At 38.1% G+C, this 22,005-nt stretch overlaps 2 protein-coding genes across 2 annotated transcripts in view; both read left to right on the top strand.

Annotated features, from left to right (window-relative positions):
- LOC127648804 (gastrula zinc finger protein XlCGF8.2DB-like) overlaps positions 1-22,005 on the top strand; it is a 399,553-nt gene that overhangs the window by 142,083 nt on the left and 235,465 nt on the right. The gene's annotated exons all lie outside the window — the stretch shown is intronic.
- On the top strand, positions 630-16,463 carry LOC127648803 (interferon regulatory factor 4-like). Its single transcript, XM_052133566.1, has 9 exons — positions 630-688; positions 1,172-1,371; positions 4,042-4,228; positions 5,253-5,344; positions 6,211-6,367; positions 7,545-7,646; positions 8,442-8,837; positions 13,490-13,602; positions 15,101-16,463. Exons 2-9 carry the CDS (start codon positions 1,174-1,176, stop codon positions 15,239-15,241), a joined length of 1,386 nt encoding a protein of 461 aa, XP_051989526.1. The 5' UTR covers positions 630-688; positions 1,172-1,173; the 3' UTR covers positions 15,242-16,463.

Below are 22,005 nucleotides of genomic sequence, written 5' to 3'. Positions count from 1 at the left end.
AGACAGACAAACGGACAGACAGATTTTTTTGTAAATCTAATAATGTTCATATACTTTGTTGATTGAAGTTTATGGTATTATGATGTTGTTCTGGCAAACACAAGGGGGCAGCATATTCAAAGTTTGGCACACATTGGTATCATTTGATATGACTACCCATGTTTCATTCAACTTTACTGATACTTGTTCTAGGGGGATCAATGCTGAACAGACCCAAGCAGTCTATGGAACTGCAAATATTCAAATTACATAAATAAACACACGCGTACACACAGACACGCGCGCACAATTAATTTGACATTTCCGTCTTTTGCACCCACAAAATAGTTTGAACCCTTGCTGGCCCATCGTGTTCCGTGACTGTGACTTTCCTCAAACATAAACACCGCACATCGGGATAGCTCTGATGACGAGTGCCGGGAGATTTTCTGCCTAAAGTTTATCGACGGATTTTTGTTCCATTTTGCGTTAGGGATTTCCCGTATGTTGGATGTTTATTCTTGCGGTTCTGCCGTGTTTCTCTGAAGCGTTCGGTTCTGAATTCTGCTGGAGAGAAACACACTTCCACGTAACGCTCCACCCATCTCTCCACCTATCGCACTTTTACATTATTTAAGAATAGAAACACCTTCTGCTGCCATGACTTGAGCTGTGTCGGGTTTGAAAGACAAGTCGAGCATTCACAAAGGTAAGACCGGAGGCTTGATCTCATTCTTGTTACAAATAGGCTACTGATGGTGAAAATAATAATAAAGCATACGCTATTTTGAACTAAAAGCACTGTGTACTAATTCCATTGCATGCAATTCTCAAACTTTAGTTTATGCCTTATGAACATTGACTGTTCGTAGATTTTCTGTTAGTTTATATATATATATATATATATATATATATATATATATATATATATATATATTTGTTTTGAATATGCATTTATAAATAGTATAAGTTCAGTATAAGCCATTTGAAATAACTACATAACTTTATGTATTGATTCTCATGTAATCTTTCTCAAAATTGATGCTTCATGCATCTACGCATGGACATTTTGTATTCAAGAAAATCTCGATATTATTCTTCTGTTGAATTTTGGGCTATGCATGCATGGAGTGATTTGAAACATGCTTCTGCTCACTGCATGTGCACCTGCTCTCGCATGCACCTCTGACAGACATGAACTTAGATGGAGACTGCAGCATGTCAGTCAGTTGTGGAAATGGCAAACTTAGACAGTGGCTCATCGATCAGATTGACAGCGGGGAGTATACCGGCTTGGTTTGGGAGAATGATGAGAAAACCATTTTCAGGATTCCCTGGAAACACGCGGGAAAACAGGACTACAACCGGGACGAGGACGCTGCCCTCTTCAAGGTGAGTCATGAAGATGAAGATGATATCCTGGTGGTTCCTCTGTTAGTCAGTTGAATAAAGAAATGATTGCCCCAAAAACTATATGGGCATTTAAGGCACACCTGGAAATGTCTGCGTGTCATCACTGCATTCTATGACAAAATATCAAAGCAATTAGCAAATGATAGAACAATCAGACTTTTAAAAGAAGGACTGAAATGATAAAACAATAAACACAAACATTAGTGGCACATGTTCTTAATGTACTGAACTCCTCCTGTGGTTACTCTGCTAGGACACCTCTGTGAAACTGACTTCATACATCCACATTGCTTAGAAATGTTGTTATATAAAACAACTGACATTGATTGTATTGTATGTGTTCAATAGCTTTTTCGAGCCACTGTGTAAATATATGTGATTCTGTCTCATTACACTTTAGTGTAAGTTTAGTGCATAATACGTTTTATTCGAACTCCTTTTGGTTAGTGTTGTACTTAATTGAAAAAGACTATCAGAAGAATGTTTTTGATGTTTCCGTTAAGATTCTGGTGGAATTTTATACGTACACTATTTATCCACTTTTATCAATAACTTTGATATTATTATATTAATAGTAGTAATGATAGTGACTCTTATATGGGTGATCCTCATGAAACCTGTTTAGAAAATGTCCTGGTCATGTTTTATCTCAAAAGTTGAAAGCTTTAAGATTGTCTGCATTGTCACGTGTATTATCAGGACACTTAATGGAATATTCCGGGTTCAGTACAAGTTTAGCTCAGTCGACAGCATTTGTGGCATGATGCTAATTACCATCAACATTAATTTAGACTTGTTCCTCCTTTAAAAAAGAAGAAATCGAAGTTACAGTGAGACACTTACAATGGAAGTCCATGGGGCCAATTTTTGGAGGGTTTAATGGCAGAAATATAAAATTAAATTAATTCTTCTGTTAAAACTCTTGTATTATTTGAGCTGTAAAGTTGTTTAAATTGTAGTATTTATGGTAATTTTAGGGTTTATGTTATTATGTCAGCACAACAATGAAGTTGTAAAATTTACAGATTTTCCCCCATTTACTTCCATTGTAAGAGCCATTGTTTACTTCCACTGTAAATCTGTAACTCAGATTTTTGCTTTTTGTAAAGAAAAGCTGGGATGAGTCTAAATGAATTTTTGTGGTAATCAACATTATGCCAAAAATGCTGTTGATTGAGCTTGATTGAACCCAGAATATTCCTTTAAGCACATTTTATCCCTGACTTATTATTACCGCAGCGGTATATGTTTCCTATTCCCATTATTTTCAATGATGATTTTCATTACTGTAACACATTTAAAAATTAGATGATTGTACAACTAAAAAAGATGGTTGTACAATGTTTTTTTTTCTTCTATTAAAATCAGCAATAATTAAAGGTAGTACTAAAGGAGTACTTCTATGATGTATAATACTTTAAATAATTTTAAAAACGTCTTTTGTTCACGTTGTGGTAATGAGAACATCATAATGACCAATCTTTTTCTCATATTGCGGTAAGGGAATTGAGGGTTAAATGTGTGTCATGGTCATGAAAATAATGTCATATTGTAAAAAATCTTACTGGCCATAAAAATAGGCTTCATTTTCTATATAATATATACTGTCATTTGATTATTTTTTTTTTAAAACTGGACCAGGACATTTTCTTGACAGGTTTCGTGAGAATCACCCATATAAGCATATGCATTTGCATGTACATTTATACACACTCAAAAAATATTTTTGCTGCTTGTTCAGTTTACTTAATTCAAACTAAAGCAACATAGTTCCAGAACATTTAGTCACAACTTGATTTCATTCCGTTCTATCCATTTCAATTTGTAAAATGGAAGTTTACTTAATCCATTTGAGTTGGGAATACATTCATTCTTTTTGGGGTGTTAATGTAGCATTGATTAAACTCCCAGCATGCTTTGCATCGGACTCGATAGGGAGAATAAATGTTGTTTTATGTGTTTCTGCGCAAGATTAATATAAAATATACTTCTCAGTGTTTAATGTTTTGTTATGCTGAGATTTAGAAGAGTTTCGGATATGTTGTAATATTTGGACAGGTAGATATTCCACATGAAGTTGATTGCTCGCTTTACTGAGCAAATGTTGTACTAATAATAGCATAGTTACTAAACCACATTCTGTAACACTCTAAACTACTCTCTAATCACCATGAATTTAACATGCTAATGTTCACTTTCACTAGTTGCTACATAAAAAATTAAAAGAGATAAATTGAAACGTCTAATTTTGTTGGATTTACTCAAACAAGATCTTCTGCACAAATTGTTTGTGTTGGGATTACATAATAATTTTAAATTAAGAAAACAAATTTCGAGCATGTGGAACCACTGTCCATGATTGAATCAAGCAAATTTTTTTGCATACAGAGCTGTAGCTATTTCTTCTGGACCCCCTGACTGTATATTGCTCTGGGCCCTTTCCTATTACAAACTACTACTAAGAATTTGTTGTGGGGCCCCCTTGGACATGTAGACCCCTAGAATCATTACCACCTTTCACCCCACTAGCAATAGCCCTGCCTTTATACAGTGATCCTGCTGACTCTTGGTAGAATAATTTCTTCAGTCTAGCCTTTCCTCTTACTCATCTTTCTCTTCCCATTTTCATGGTGCTGTTTCTGCTTGTAGGCTTGGGCACTGTTCAAAGGGAAATACAGAGAAGGCTTGGACAAACCAGACCCTCCAACTTGGAAAACAAGACTGCGCTGTGCCCTCAACAAAAGCAATGACTTTGATGAACTTGTGGAGCGAAGCCAGCTGGACATTTCGGATCCCTACAAGGTCTATAGGATAATACCAGAAGGAGCAAAGAGAGGTAATTATTACCTTCCTCCACTGAATGAAATGGATATTCCACCAATAAATAAAATGTTGGCCTCAAATCCGATCCACTTTCTGATCTTGCATTTTGAATGAATGAAATGTGTTACATGTATTACATGCATTAATAGAGGGTCATTTAGAACTGTGACTAACCACCACATTAGTTGCTTTCCAATCACAAAATAGACATTTGTCATATTTTGGCTCTAAGAAATCCATTGTTTTTGAAGGGTGTTGTTGTTGTTGGTCTAGCTTTAATGCCTTGGACCATATTCCATGTCTGAAAAAGTAAACGCAAAAAGAGTATGGGTGAAGCCATGCTTTATTTTCACATTGAATATTGCTGCTTGCCCTCACCAAGTGTAGCAGGAAGCAAAGAGGAAGCCACTGCATGTGCTAAAATCCCTCAAGCTTTTTATAGAGAGCTTCGGTTACCAAGTGCACAACACTAAGCAACACAAGTCGCCCCTTAGTTCTAACACAAACTTGTGAGATGTAGGGTCAAGACAATGAAGATCTCTGCTTTGAGCCATTACTATTGCATTCACTTTGTGGCAAAAAATAAGATACAAATTATTTCATAAAACACAGTTTCACACTTTTCTATGGTTACTATTCTTAGAACTTGCAACTACCTGTTAAGTTGAGGCATGTTTGAACTATAAATGAATTTACTGTTTAAGACATTCAAATTGGTTTGGGTTTCTTATGCAGAAATCATGAGAGTAACCGCTTATAGAATTGTATGCTTGTTTTCTACATTTCAAAATGAAGCAACCAAAAATGGTACAATCAGTTAAGTCCAAGTAGAGCAAGTTTGTGAAAAGTAAAAGGTGGTTTATTGTTGAAGCCAAATGTTCAAAATATGTGGTTAAAACTTCATATTAAAGAAGATGGTTTAGTAGTTATGGATTCATAATTACAGGAGCATTTCTGACATAGCTCAAAATTAGCATTGCCGTCAGTTTTGCTGCAAAATCAGCATTGTCGTCAATCTTCTCTTTTATGCATTTTAGGTTCAAAGGCCAGTAGCATTGAAGACAGCACAACACATGTGACTTCTATCAGTTATCCCATACATTCCACTTATCCAACCCTACAGACTCAGGTATGTTGATTTTACTTGTGTAACATCACAATATTTACTTAATACTGGTTTTCATTGGCAACACCAGAACAGGCTAATGGCTCCTTATGATCTGTAATATTCCACGCCATGTTATTTCCCCCCTTTTCTTCAGTGCTTAACTAGCATTGCATACATTTATGACACTTATGTTTTGTGGTGACAAAAAACAGCTAAAACCAGTCTAAGATGGTTGGCCGGTCTTAGCTGGTTTCCCAGGCTTGGCTGCATTTCCCAAAAGTTGACCGTAGAGACCTTTGACGCTAATGTACTTAGGCTTACAATGCTTTTGGGAAATACTGCCCTGGTCAGTTTGCTGATTTTAGAGCGATTGTGGTCACTTTTCAGAAGGTCATGCTGGGAGACCAGCTGAAACCAGCTAAGTCCAGAAAACCATTCTTGGGCTAGTTTTAGATGTTGTTCTCAGCAGGGAAGTACAGGTAACTACGAATATAATAATTTTGTTAATACCAGCTTAGACCAGCATGAATTTCAATGCTGGTCCAACCTGATTAGTCCTGGTTAGGCAGGTAGACCATCATGGTCTTCCTGTTTAAGCTGGTTGGACAAGGAAGCTAGTCAATATGCCTGTTGGGGACACCAGCATACCAGCATCCTGTGCTGTAAACCAGCATTCAAAACACAAAATACTGTCTGCTACTGTTTTCAACGTGGATAGCAAGTGCTACACAGCAAATAAATGAGTTCTTAATTAGATTTTAATCATTATAAAAGATTAAAGAAATATTTTTTGAAAACAATTCTTAAAATATTATGTAGTGTTGCTTCTCAGGCAAATGTATATTTTTACTGGAGAAAGAAGTCAAAAATGCATTACCTCTCTGCAGATGCCTGGATACATGCTCCCACAGGAGAGGCGTGACTGGAGGGAATATAGTGCGGATCAGAGTCACCCACAGGCACCCCATGCAGATCTACCATACGGCCAGTGTCCATACCCACCAGCACGATCCTTACCCTGGCATGCATCAACCTGTGACAACGGTACTTGCTACAAATGCTTTAACATCTCCAATAGCTATGTACAAATCTAAAAAGCTGTGTAAAATAAAACATTTGATTTATGTGATAAATGTAATTCCCCCAATGACCCAATATCAGGTTTTAGACAACATGACCAAAGATTATGTACCCATATTTAAAGCTTGTGTAAAACTTTTTAAGCGATAATCTTTTGTGGAACACAAAAAGACCCTCAGTCCCCATTTACATTAATTGCATCTTTATTTGCCCATACAAAAAAGTGACTGGGACTGAGGATGTGGGTGAGTAAATGATGATAGAATTTTAATTGGGTTAACTTTAATAAGCTTTAAGCTTATTGGTCAGATTCTGGTTTCTTGATGGTAGATGCTCTCACTTCTGTTTTGCATGCTTGTACCTGTAGTGCTTGAGAAGAGTGTTTATCAAAGACGAGCAACATTAGCTGTCTTTGAAAAGAAAGAGGAAATCTAAATTTATGATGCACACTATGTGTATTAATGGTTATTGTGTGGTGAGTGTACTTCTTATACCGTAAAACAGTGAAAAACATTAGATTGAAGACGGCAGTCTATTTCCAATGTAGTAGAGTTGATAATTACCTTAACCACAGGTCAGCAATGCTATCTTCGCCATTACACAGAACTGGCAAGAATTGCATGGCTCTGAACTGCTACTTTCACCTGTGCAAAGTGGCTCATACAGAGATGCAAATTATCTGGGTCTTAAGGGGTTTAGTTTTGGTCTTGATATAGGTTTTGGTTAGTTTTGGTCTAAATCTGGGTCTCGAGGCATCTAGTCTTTGTCTAGATCTGGCTCTCAAGGAGTCTAGTGATGGTCTGGATCTAGGCCTTGAAGGGTTTAGACTTGGTCTGTATATGGGCCTTGAGATGTCTAGTCTTGGTCTGGATATGGGCCATGAGGGGTCTAGTCTTGATCTGGATTTGAGTCCAGAGGGGTTTATTCTTGGTCTGGATCTTGAGGAGTCTTGGCCTGGGTTTGGATCTTGGGTAAGGGGAGGAAGTCCTGACTCCAAATATTGTTAAAGTCTTGCAATGTAGGGAGAGGGAAGCCAACCATTTTCTTTTGCAAAATGTAATACTTGGCCTCATTACTAACAATGTGTTTAGTTATTATGAATTCAACAGACTGTGCTAAAATTACCCATTTTATTTTCCAGGATACCAGATATCTGGCTCCTTCTACACCTACTCACCTACAGAAACTCATCCAGTGGCAATGGACCCCAATATGAGATCTGCTGAAGCCATGGCGATTTCAGGTAAAAAAAATTAAACTCTCAAACACAAAATCAAATGCCATATTGAGGTACTGACAATGAATTATGTTTCTAAGGCAACCATTGCTATTACTATTGTAATAAAATAACATTATGGCGTTCAATGTGTCCTGCACCATTTGTGATACCTCAAAATGTTTGGCCTGTTAAAAAGAGAGGTGCACTGTAATGATTACTTTTCTATGTTTAACGAGGAGGAGGGCACGTGCATGAGGCTGTCTCTCTTGAACTGCCACGTCCTGCTGCACTTCTCCCTCTCCTCTATTTATTAGCCTGATTGGGGGCTGGGCATCTTGGCCGGTCCTGCCCCACCCTCCTCCTCACTCTATGCATTGGGACTTTTCGATTTTTGTCTGGAGCAGTGGTTCCCAACCCTGTACCTGGAGGCCCCGCAAAACTACACATTTTGGATATCTCCCTAATCAAACTCCCCTGATTCAACACATCTTTGGGCCAGTAAGCAACCACCTAGCAACTACTCAAATCATGCATGAATGCAGCAAAATGGATTTCCAAAAGCACAACTAGACCCACCTGTTTACATTTTTCATTTGTTATGGATGCCTACGTCAGAGTGCTTTGCAGCAAACGTTGACATTTTTGTAACATTTGGTCGAATGAAAGAGTGCTACTTTGGCAAAACCATTACGTATTTCCTCTACATCTTTGCAGTGCACCATCCTCATTGAAATCAAGGACTTGCAGCATTCTCTGCCGCAACATTCACTCTACTGTGTAGGATTCTTAACTCCGTTATGTCTTCTCTGTCCTCTACAGACTGTCGTCTGCATGTCTCCCTCTACTATCGTGAGTCTCTTGTTAAGGAGGTGACCACCAGCAGTCCTGATGGCTGTCGAATCTCCTCCTCTCCAACTCCTGGATCCCCCTCGTCCCCCTCTTCTCCATGCCCAGAGGACAGGCTTTATGGTGGGGCAGAGCCTGTGCTCTTTCCCTTCCCATATCCCCAGTCCCAGCGGCGTGGGGCCGAGAAGCTGCCCAACATCCTGGAGCGCGGTGTTCTGTTGTGGTTGGCTCCAGACGGATTGTACGGGAAGCGCCTGTGCCAGGGGAGAGTGTACTGGGAAGGCCCACTGGCCCCATATGCAGACAAACCCAACAAGCTGGAGAAAGAGCAGACCTGCAAGCTGATGGACACTCAACAGTTCCTCACAGGTGAGAGGAGATGATGGTCTTCAATTAGGGCTGTAAATTTTAACATGCTGCGGCATTTTATCAGTAGATTGAAAAGTTATGGTCAAAAGCCTACTCGTTGTTCTGGTGGCTATACTTTAATTTCTGCAATTAATAGTTACTATTTAACGTGTTGAAAAAAATAACATAATTAGTGCAGTATCTGTTATTGTTTTCACTTCCTGAAACTTCACTAATGTTTTTCCCTACTTCTGTGGCTAAAATAGTCATACATAAATTTCATGAGGAATTAGAGCGCATTGGAAATTGGGCATGCCAACCTGGGGAGAAAAGGGGATAAAATAAAAAAGAAATTGATTGTGTGGAGCAGTGCACGCACAACACGTTTAACAGCATAATAAACTGTACAGAGTATGGAGACTTCACCTGCAAGTGGTGAGCCAGGTGTGGGCAAGCTGTCATCTCTCTTAGCATCACCAGAAAATGCTTAATCACTGTCATCTGAACCAGTGTCACAAGCAGAACCATGCGAGAGAGAACTAGTGTGTGCACGATAGAGACTATAGAGAAGATAGAGGCAGCCAGAGAAAATAATAGATTTGAGCTTTCAGTTTTTCAGTGAATTAAGCTTGCTTTGTATCTGTATGTATAGTGTCTAATAATGCATTGGCAATATACAATTAAGATTCTCCTGACAATAAAGCTTGATAAAAACTGAATCTGCCCATTTGATCCTATTATTAAACATTTTTACCCAAAGTTTAATAACTCTGTCCACTGATTTTATGGCATGATTAACCATGATTAATCAAATAATTAATTAGTTAATTCCTAATTCCTAATGAATCGATTCATAGCCCTATCTTCATTGCAACAGAATTAGAGAGTGATTGGTAATGTTTTGAGTTGATTTAGAAATGATAAAACGATCTGGATGGTGTAGTTTGAGGGTACATATGCCAGGGCATGTGGTCCAGTCTAATCAAAGTCCCCATTTCTTAAATGGCAGCTTAATTAGGGCTGCTAACACCTTTTCTGCAGAAATTTGCAACCACCTTTTGCGCTATTTTGTTATCGGCAAAGTGAAAATGCGGGAAAAATAATTGCGACATTTGCCGCCTTCTGCCCGTTTCTATTCAAATGGCCTTTTATCGATAAAAATGGTGTGCGTGATGACATCGTGCCTAAAAAAACACTTTGTTGCATAAGTTTTGGTTTATCGTAAAAGAAATCTGCCCTAAAGCCGTTTCCATTCAGAAATGTGTGTTATCTCTAATTCACCTCCCAGATGTCCCTAATTTCTTTCCTCTGAAGTTTTGGTAAATGGGGAGATTATTGCGACAATTCATTGAAATTAGCCAATTTATCATTTTAATTTCACAAGTAAAAGCAATCAGAAGAGGAGGAATTGCAATCAGAAGAGGAGGAATTGCTCTTCTGATAGGATTGTAATATTGGTGCTGATGTTGGGCATATCGCAGGTTGGCACCGGTTCTGACCCGAAAGCGAATCGTCATGGTCCTGTTCAAGCTGGCAACCTGCCGGTAAAAGTAGTGGAGTAAACTTTCTGTCTCAGTATAAGAACCATCAATCGATGTGTATATGATGTGTGCACAGATATTAAAGAAACATTGATGCAGTGTACTATCAGGGTTTACATATATGATACATTCCTGATATTCAATATTTTGAACAATAATCTAATCTAAAGCATCGCCATCACAACCGCATTATGTCCCGCATATTTCCCCAGCAACTTTTAACGACCAACTGATCTTGATTATCATTTAAATGTATTTAAGCTTCATAATGCAATTTATATTTTCTGAAGAAGCAGTAAATGCGATCTGAGGTAAAGAGTGTTAGATTTAAAATATTTAAACGTTTTAAAATGTTCAAAAGCTGGTTTTCTGAAAGTGAACTTGGCATTGGACAAACAGTTCTGATGCTTTTTTTGTTTGGTAATTTATTTGATTTAATACAGGGGATTTTGCCGGCATTTTTTCAAAAGTAAAACTAAACAATAATTTTATAGAATTGGGCTTGTAAGTATTGTGTAATTATTTTTAATTTAAAACATCTTTGTGCACAGAAGTTATATGTTTTATGTTTTGTGGGCTAATTCCGTGACTGCCGTCTATTATTTTGAATGTGTGGAAAAGAAACTTTAGTAAATAAACGGAAGGATACTGCAAACAGAGGCCATTCATTTGTTCAACGTGCACGAGATGTTTGTGTTGGCACTCCTGGAAGTGTCACATTTGCAGATCGGCTCTGTATGCCATAAAGATCAATCCATAATCCCGTACATTAAATTGGCTTTCAGTACTGTCATCATGATAACACAGGCTAACTCTGTCACGTGACACTACATTTTTGCGTTAATGCCAATTTTATTGACAAAAAGTGTTTTTCATGACATTTGATGTGTTGACATAGCGTTTATGCGCTTGAGTTAAATGGAAAAATATTATGTCGACATTTGTGACGTTTTAGCGATAATGTGCGTTTCCATCAGCTTTATTTTGATGCGCTAAAAGTTTTTTCACAGAAAATCCTTGGATGGAAACGTAGTTAATTATGGGCTGTTAGATAATCAGAATCTAATTTCTGTCTCCTTGGGTTGGAGTTTGTATTGAAAATGTATGTAAGAATGATTTTATTGAGGATATGCACAGAAATGGAGTCTGCATGATTTGCACAGATTTCAAACAATTGTCTATCAAATTATTTAGTCTAAAATTTGTTCTGTATCGATATGAGAATTTGTATCTCCTGTCAACAATATCGGCCAAGAAATGTCCTTATCTTTATCCTCGGGAATGTCAGATGTCAATATGATGGGAAACTGTCTAAAGTAATGTTCTTCATAAGATGAACTTACAAGTGGTTTGTTTTCTGTAGAGATACTAATGAAGTATTTTCATGTGTTTTTCATGAGTTAATCAATTGAGCATTTTTTTTATAGTCCATATTCAGATGTTTAGTCATACCAGACCTGCCATTTAACTTCAATCAGTGGTGTGAACTTGAAAGCATGTTCATTAACCTGTGTGTGGCTAAACCTCATGTCATGATAAGGTCTCACTCTAATGTCACATGTTTCGCTTGGTGCTCTGTGCTGGGGAACTTTCCAGCAAACTCTTTAGATACTGTTCCCGACCTTGTTACATTTACAGTCTCTCTCAAAAAGGTCTTCTGTGCACCTGTTAAAGTTCATTTGCATCTACCAGTCATTGATTTGCAGAAGGTTATATGAATGTGCTTACATGAGGTCTTGTGTTCACATTATTGCTCATCAGTAGTTTTTTTTTTCTTTTTCTTTTGATTGTTAGATTACATTAAAAAATCTAGTTTAATTTTTGCCAAGAACATATTTCACCGCAAAATGAAAAAAAATGTAATGTTCTATTATAAAGATTTATACATTAATACATTTTATTATTAGGGCTGTGAATCGATTGCATATTTTGTTACTAATCTCGATTAATCATGGTAATTTAATTTACTTTATACTTTGTCTCAATGAATTTACTTTCATTATTCGAATATGTATGTTAAAATATTTTTATTTATTTATTTGCAAAAACATATTTTTGTGGAGGACATTCATTTGTTAAATTACATGTGCAGAATTAGTGAAATGCAGTGGAATATATTGTATGATCGAGCCTCTATATATTTCTAGAAATTAAATTTGTCTTTTGTTTTTATCGCAATCGTCGTGTGCAGGGATATTCTGAATAGATTTACACTCTATGAAGTATCTAAAACTCTATGGAGCATTTCAAAATTTTTGGAATAAAGGATTAACCAGATAATTACCTTAATTGGTGATGTGGATATAAATATGGTCAACTTTCATTCGAGCTCCGCTATAAAATCATCACATGGTCAGGAATTAAACACTGTGCTCAGGTTGGTTTATAAATCCTTACATGTGAATTGTGTGAAACATTTGGTGTTTATGTGTTACAGATCAGACATTTCAAGAAGTGGAAAATGTGTACAGTTAATACTCTTTACAAGCTTAGATTTCTGACCCACACAATTAACGGAGACTGCAAACGGAGTCGAGAGTGCGGCCATCCGATCTGAACTTGAAATCACACCGTGCACATTTTAATTCATAAGGTTTACACTGTAGTAATATTGGCTTCACAGACTCATCATTACTTTGTAATTTTCAATATGTTTATTTAAAATATCACTTTATACCTGTGCTCGTTGGATGATCAGTCTTCTGAATATTTATTCTATTATTTGGATGAATTCGTTATTCGTTTTGAAGTCATTATTCGTGCCTTTCCAATTAAGCCATTCAGCTTCGGGGCACATCCCTACAATTTCTATCATTTGACACTATACATACAGATATAAAACATATCGAATTCTGAAGTTTAATTCGCTGAAGTTTAAATAAGCAGATACGGCAGCTTGCCCGTATCTCTCCCGCACCTGGTTCTCTCCATTTTTTCCCCCCATGAGAATTTAGTTGGAAATGTATTTAGCTAAATGTGCTTAATTGTCATTGAAATAATGTCACAATGTCAATAATTATTTTATTTTTGATTTGCGGTCAAATGTGACCCGAATGTGACCCTGATGATCAACCTATTATCAAAACATTCCTGTTTAATTATTGTTATAATATTTTTTTCTCCTCATCACAGAGTTGCAGGGTTTCATTCACCATAGCCGTCCTATGCCACGCTCGCAGGTGGTGTTGTGCTTCGGGGATGAGTTCCCAGATCCCCAGCGGCAGAGCAAAATGATCACAGCTCAGGTAACCTCCATTTTGATTCTGCCCTCTCCTCACACCTAATATTTAAAGGTACCTTTTCATTAGAAATGATCAAAATCATGTAACAACGGTAAGCCTACAATAATAATTTTACACGAGAGCTGTCAGGTTCAGACTTCCGTTATTCACCATGCAAGTTTATGTCCTGTCCGTACACAAAGAAAAGAAGGTCAAGTCAAGGTCTGCAGCAGATATTCTACTTATTTGTACAGACCACATATTTTTGGGGATAAATGTCTTGTAAGACTTTTTTCTTACTACCAGTGACTCTTGGTGTGGCAAGTCAGATCCGCTCTGATATAGTGATCACAGGCTGCCCTACTTCATACCGCACAGTGGCAGACATTCAAGAGCAGTTGCGAAGCACAACTGATGCAAAAAAAGTAACCTCTGCAAGTAACTTAAAATGTTATGATTCAACCATATATGTCAATAGAGAGCACAGAGTGTACCTTTAAAAGCGATAGCATCACAAGTTATTATAAAATGGATAACTCTGGTCCTTGATATTGATTGGTCAATGAATTGTGCTCTGACACATTTCAGAACGCAACGACGTGTGAAATCGAGCGTGTGTTGCAAGGTGTTTGCGTTCATGTACTTTCGTAGAGTATGTTTTGTTTCGTGTTGTCCAAAAGTTTCTCATCTACACTAAAACGAATGAAAATTCTTCAATCCCCTTACTGCACATGCGAAGAATTGCCGTTCCTTGTACAGTCTGGAGTTAATTTCCTTTGCCTTTGAATTAATGCAATTTGAAGGTTGTACAAAGTAACATTTATCTTTAACAACCCTATCAAAGTGAATATCAGGCACAACAACACCGTTCAACATTGGCCGCCATCTTGATTGTTTTGTGTTGGATCACCTGACTGTGTTTCATGACAACAAATATGTCATCGTTTTCAGATATCTCCATTTCCCCTGTCCACACTACAACACAAAGATGGCATTTTCACATTTATCCACTTGGGGAGGGTTTTCGAAAAGCTCAGTTTTCGTTGCCAAAAAGCTGTCTCGGTATGGACGGAAGGCCAAAATGTAGAGAACAAGTTGCGTTTTCAAACTAAAACGTACTAGTGTGGACGTGGCCTCAAACAAACTCTAAACTTTTATCCTAGTACTTCTGTGATTATTCAAAAGTTGGAAACATAAAAGAAAGACGATTTCATTATTACAACCACTTCAGTTCGTCTTTCCGGGTGAATGGCAGCGCAAACAACGGTTCGAGTGCAGTTCACACCGGTTTGATCGCACGCCTCAGGGACCAGTCTAGCCTAGAACGAGGTAGTTAATAAAATAAAATGTAAATGTAATTTGCGTCCTTATTTGTGGCTGTTCTGTACTGTAAATTGTGTGTTGTGATTAACAATGGCCTTTTGCCATTGCTTAATTATGAAAGCAACCATAACAGCTGACCTAATATAACATCAAAACTGGGGCTTGTTTAATTTGTCTTTCTGTTTCTACTGTTTTAAAGGTGGAACCCATGTTTGCCAGGCAGCTCCTGTACTTTGCTGGCCAGACTAACGGTCACTACCTGCGTGGATATGAGCTTCAGACTCAAGGTGCTTTACCTCTAGAAGACTATCAGAGAAGCCTCCAACACTTGCAAGAGTAATCTTCAAATAAAATAAAATAAAAAAACAACTGAGAGACTCCCTTGAGAGTCAAAGCCTAGCAGAGCAGATCTCCTCTGCATGAACTTCTCGGTCTACAGCCAGTGGAGAGACCAACCAAACCAAAGCGGAGGACCTTCAATGTAACAATGAAGACTTGAAATCCGATTGAGATCGCCTGACCAAGTGATTCTTTCACATTCCAAAGCTATAAACATACTCAAATCCTGCACTTCAGACACGCTGTAGATATAGTTCAATTCAAGTTCCTAATACTTGTCGACATTGTGTCAAAAAAGTGAATAATGTCTTGATATGGTGGGGCCCAAAAGTCAGAGACCACATTGAAAAAGTTGAAACTCTTTTAGTTTTTTACTTGAAATGAATTAAAATGAAGAAATATTTAAGATTCTGCACTATTTCTTGGTTACAAATCAACTAAATGAAACTTTTGACATTGATCATACCAAATACAAAGACATTCTGCAGTTCATGTCAAATGTCTATAACAAATCTAATAAATTGTCTCAGACTTCTGTACACCACTGTACTTCCAAATGTGTTATATGGACATACAAGAAAGACGCTTACCAAAACTAACAACTACAATGCAGCTATAAAAATAAATATAAAAATAAATTACTAATTTTTTACAAAAAAATTGCTTATGGGTAAATATTTTTGATAAATGTATGTGTATTTGCATAGATTCCTTTTGCCAGTTTCTATTTCTTCTGATTTTCGAACAGATTTGTCTATTTTCCTAAGTGTTTATAACTCGGCTACATGTGAATATTTATATTGTATATGTAGATACCTACATGCAAAGCCGAATGTACTGTACAGTGTATATATTCCAAATCAAAGAAATGATTTCTCTGAATGGCATCTGCTGAGAAATTATACAATGATAAATACTAAGAAACAGTTTGTGATTGTGTTATCTTCCTGCGAGTAAACATGTCAGAAACATATTCATAGCAAAATCTTGTACTCCCTGTTGTGTGTGTGTGTGTGTGTGTGCGTGTGTGTGTGTGGTGTTTTAAGTGCTGATTGGAACACACTCAAACAGGTTACTGCCCACAGAACTGTAATGTTGTCAGATGTGTGAATGAAAGAGGGATGGAGAGAAAGATCTCTCATGTGCTGTATTTTACTTTCTTTCTTAGTCTCTTAGTTTTTTATTGTTAATTTGTTTTTACTATTTTATTTCAAATCTGGACATTTTTAAGTCAAATAAAGATATTTTTTCTTATTCCAGTATGATCCTGTGCAGTTTACTGCTGGTACTCCTCATAGTTTTACAATTATTTATATACTTTTAGGTCTTTAACATTTTTATGAGTGCATGCAATGCACTTTTTTTTTTTTATGTTTCCTAATGTTTTAAAATGACGGTTCTTTAATGAACTTAATAACAAATATTATTACATTCTTTGTCATGAATATGCTGCATTTAGGTATAATATAATAAGTATATATTTTTATATTCTTACAGAAAATCCTGTTTTATATTTCTTTTCATAAGCAGGAATTTCATGGAACCCTGTTAGAAAATCCCTGGCTGCATGGGGTTCATATCTAGATGGTTCTCTGGGGAGTAAAAAATGATTGAAGTTTCATTATACTGTAGGTTCTTCAGATCAGTGTTTTGATTTCTGGGTTCTTTAAAGCAACAGCACATATTATACAGTATATGCTCAAACAGCACATGGAAGTAAAAAGGTAAAAGTGCTATAGTCGCCATATTTGATTTGGGCACTACACAGTGTTGAGTAGTACTAGATTACATAAAATCTGTATTGCATAATTAAATTACAAAATTACCTACTTGTAATTAGATTACATATTTTTTTTATTTACATAATCAGATTTCAGTTACATTTTATGGATTACATCATTACATATTGATCACATAACTCACAGTATCAGTCTTGACATTAAAATGAATCATTGATGGGGGGTGGGTCAAGGGGGTCGGGACTTAGCGACTGAAAAATAGAAAATTATTGTTCGATGTTTACTAAACTGTTAATGTCTAATGAAATGAGTGTAACTTGGTACTTTTATATGTTTTTTTTATCAAAACATGCAGTAAGTAATCCATAAATAATCCAAAAGTAATCAGATTAGAACAACTAAAAGTTTAATCTAAAATATTACATTACTGATTACAATTTTAGTTGTGCAATTTGTAATCGGTACCTGATTATATTCCAGAAGTAATCTACCCAGTAATGGCACAACAAACAGAACTTGATCAATGCTTAGATTTAAGAGTGAATATCGACTTAAATTCCAGTCTGTTCATGGCTTCAGAAGACTTCAAATATAGTGTATGATGTCCAGTTCATGAACGAATCATTCTTTCGAACCGGTTCTTTTCAATGAAAGAGTTGAACCAGTTCACAAACTCAGACTGAATAGTTTGAAACAGTTCACGTCTTGAGTCAACACTGATCCACAAGGAACTCTACATTAACCTGTCCCTCAGATGTGTCTGACACTCCGATTCGAAATGAGCTGTTAACCGGGAGTAATATGATCCTAGAACTGGTGAGATCTACTTTTCCTAACACTTCTTTGCAATGAACAGCTCCAACTAGTTCAAAACTAGTACACAAATCGGACTCGCGGAATGCTCTGGTCACAACCATTCTCGAGTCAACAGTACAATGTCAGTCCACTGTCGGCCATCTTTGGAACACTGCCAGGAGGCTATCTACTTGAATGGGGTATCACCAAAATCTCAAAAATGGTTGGTCAAGATTTCGATCAATGGGCATATTTTAAATCAGCAGTAAAATCTGACAACATTGGCATTATAAATTGTTAAATATTATTTACATTGTCAAGCCAGTTCTCGCCTCCTCCTTTCCGGGCTTCGGCACCAGTGTAAAGCTGTCAATGGAAAGGAGGAGTCGAGAACCGGCTTGACGATATAAATCATATTTTAATAATAAACTGAAGCACACAAACATAAACACACACATGACGGACATGTCCGTAAACTATCTCTCTCTCCCGCACTATCCTCTGCAGTCGACCTTTATCCCTCTCGGGAGGCTTGATTAGCCTAATACGGGACCGGGTGTGTATGATCACGACCCGGCCCCGCACTCCGTCCTGCCACATTTCTCCCTTGGAGGATAAATTAGGTGTATGCCTGGCTAAATAGATGAGTCTTTAGTCTAGACTTAAACTGAGAGTCCCAAAGAGTTTTGGGGAGACTATTCCATAGTTTAGGAGCCAAATATGAAAAGGATCTTCCTCCTTTTGTGGATTTTGATATTCTAGGAACTATTATAAATTGTGTTTCTTTACCTCATATTACTCTAAAAACAATATTTTCCAACATGTATTTCAAACATTGGACATTGAACTGGTTCATTAAAACGAACCATCAGAAATAACCGGTTCATGTAAAAAGAATCAGACTTCACTAATAGTGCTGTTTTATGGTGTTTTTTTATTGGTCCTTTCGTTGGCTTTCACATAGAACCTTTAATCAGAATCAGAATCAGAAAAAGCTTTATTGCCAAGTAAGTTTTTTAAGCATACAAGGAATTTGTTGTGGTGTTGTAGGTGCGTTTACACAGTCTCTAAATATATGAACATGAATAAAAATAAAGCAATATAAATATAAATATGTCCCCGCAGTATCAATTAAAAGTAAGTATAAAATAAAAGAGAGCAGAGTAGTGCAGTGAAATGTAGAGCCAGAGGTGGAGTGTGGAGAGTGTCAGGGTGGGTACCGGTCATTGTTGATAAGGCAAGTGGTGGATGGGAAGAAACTGTTCTTGTGGCATGAGGTTTTTGTCCTGAGGGACCTCAGCCTTCTGCCGGAGGGGAGTGATTCAAAGAGATTGTGGCCAGGGTGGGAGAGATCAGCCACAATCTTTCCAGCACGCTTCAGGGTCCTGGAGTCGTACAGGTCCTGGAGCGGCGGCAGATTGCAGCCAATCACCTTCTCTGCAGACCGGATGACACGCTGCAGTCTTCCCTTGTCCTTGGCAGTAGTAGCAGCATACCAGATAGTGATGAAGGAAGTGAGGATGGACTTGATGATGGCTGTGTAGAAGTGCACCATCATTGACTTTGGCAGGTTGAATTTCTTCAGCTGCCGCTGGAAGTACATCCTCTGTTGTGCTTTCTTGATGAGGGCGCTGATGTTCAGCTCCCACTTGAGGTCCTGGGAGATGATAGTTCCCAGGAAGCGGAAAGACTCCACAGTGTCAACTGTGGAGTCGCAGAGGGTGATGGGGGCAGGTGCAGGTGAGGCTGAGTTCTTCCTGAAGTCCACAACCATCTCCACTGTCTTTAAAGCGTTGAGCTCTAGGTTGTTTTGGTTGCACCAGGTCACCAGGTGGTCGACCTCCCACCTGTAAGCGGACTCGTCACCATCAGAGATGAGTCCGATGAGGGAGGTGTCGTCCGCAAACTTCAGAAGCTTGACAGACTGGTGACTGGAGGTGCAACTCTTAGTGTACAGGGAGAAGAGCAGAGGAGAAAGAACGCAGCCCTGGGGGGATCCAGTGCTAATGGACTGTGAGTCCGAGACGTGTTTCCCCAGCCTCACGTGCTGCATCCTGTCAGACAGGAAGTCAGTGATCCACCTGCAGGTGGAGTCAGGCACACTTAGCTGGGAGAGCTTCTCCTGGAGCAGAGCCGGGATGATGGTGTTAAAGGCAGAGCTGAAATCAACAAACAGAATCCTGGCGTAGGTTCCTGCGGAGTCCAGGTGCTGGAGGATGTAGTGGAGGGCCAAGTTGACTGCATCGTCTACAGACCTGTTGGCTCTGTATGCAAACTGCAGGGGGTCCAGGAGGGGGTCGGTGATGACTTTGAGGTGAGAAAGCACAAGGCGCTCAAAGGACATCATCACCACAGAGGTCAGGGCGACGGGTCTGAAGTCGTTAAGTCCTGTGGTCCTTGACTTCTTGGGAAAAGGGATGATAGTTGAAGACTTGAAGCAGGCTGGCACGTGACATGTCTCCAGTGAGGTGTTGAAAATGTCTGTGAACACTGGAGACAGCTGATCAGCGCAGTGCTTCAAGCTGAATGGGGAGACAGCATCCGGTCCAGAAGCTTTCCGGGGTTCTGTCTCCTGAAGAGTTTGTTGACGTCCCTCTCATGGATGGAAAGAGTCGTCACTGGGGTGGGTGGAGGGGGGTACCTTTGAGGTGTGCATTTAAGGGCTTTACATGACACTCTCCCAACTGGCAAATGCAGGTAGAAATCGTCAGTGGTGGGTAACACCACCACTCATACTATATTTTGGTGGGTGACATTTTCAGGGCTTTTCCTGCATTGAAAATTTTTTAAATATCAGTCTGCCGAAGCAAATGAAATTATACACATCTTGTGTTCAGTGCTTTATAAGCACTAAGTATTATTCTCATCTGAAACGCAGGCATGTTTTTTGTGTGGCATGACTGAAGCCCGGTTTTTACATGAGCAATCATAGACCCACTCGCTACACCAATCCTATCTCTAGAGCACTAACCTCATTATTCATGCTTTATCATTATGCACAAGATTGGATAGCGCAGAGCTAATCACATGCTGGATTCAACCAGGCTTCCTTCGGTATTGCAATGCAGATCACAAAATGTATGCAATCAATTCAAAATTTTACACAGATTGTTCTACAGTACAGAGCATTGAAGTAATTCATACATCTGAAATGGCTAGACTGCCTCGACATTATAAACAGCACTGACTAGGAAATGGAGAAAAAACTGTGGCATGTACACACAGAATTTACAAGACTTTTCAATCTACACATAACCACACTTAATCAAGAAACAAGTAACACTAGTATTTAGTAAGTAACTGGTATTATGACAAAAATGCAACAGATTCATATTAAATATTTTTATTCGAATCTATTAGACTTAATTATTATTACAACTGTGAAAGTTGTAGTCAAAGTTTCTTAATGTTTTTAGGCTAGGGCTGGGAAATAAAACATTGAAAAAGATGATGTTCTTCATCTAGACGATTAAAAACGCAAGCAGTTCAGCAAAGATATGCACACAACTACCTAACTGAATCACAGTCATGAAATCAGCCTGTTAGGAAGTCTTAGCAGGCAGCCCTGCCATCATGGAAAATGTCAATGAGGCTCAGTAGCCGCTAGCTAGCTATCTGGCTAATATGCTATCGTTATGCACCAAACAAGACAGCACATACCATGCAATACAGCTATCGACTGAACACAACAACAACTCTGAACATCAACACCATTGCTGTATGTACTATTTAGTTAAAAGTTTAACTAAAACTAAAACATTAGTTTTTCATGATTCATAGCACTTACACAGGCAAGAAAGTATTTGTTTTTCTTGTGATGTATATTGGCAGTTGGCAATCCATCTTAAGATGCTAATTTCCTTTGAGATCTGCAATCATTCTAGCTGTTACATTAACAGTTCTTGAAGCTTACCGTATGCATATAACGCTTTTTAAACAACAAGAGAATACAAATCTGGAACTTAAAGTGTAGGGTTGCCACACCCCTAGTGAAATGCAGGATTGCCCCATATTTAAAGATGAAATTATGTGTCAAGCCGGGCCCAGATAGACTCCAATCTAGAAGTCTGCAACCAGTCCCGTCGGGAATTGGGCCAGGTATGGGATAGTTTGTATGACTTCTGGTGGGCTCCAGGTCTGTAGTTAATAAAAAAATAATTAGGCCTATGTAACTTGTTTCTCACAAACAAACAGACGATTTAGGGGCTGTTCACAGTGAACGTGTTTTTAA

This window comes from Xyrauchen texanus, chromosome 9 (genome assembly GCF_025860055.1).
Source record: "Xyrauchen texanus isolate HMW12.3.18 chromosome 9, RBS_HiC_50CHRs, whole genome shotgun sequence".
NCBI classification, from domain to species: Eukaryota; Metazoa; Chordata; class Actinopteri; order Cypriniformes; family Catostomidae; genus Xyrauchen; species Xyrauchen texanus.
Note: the sequence above shows the minus strand (reverse complement) of the source record. Positions and strands in the feature narration are given on the sequence as shown.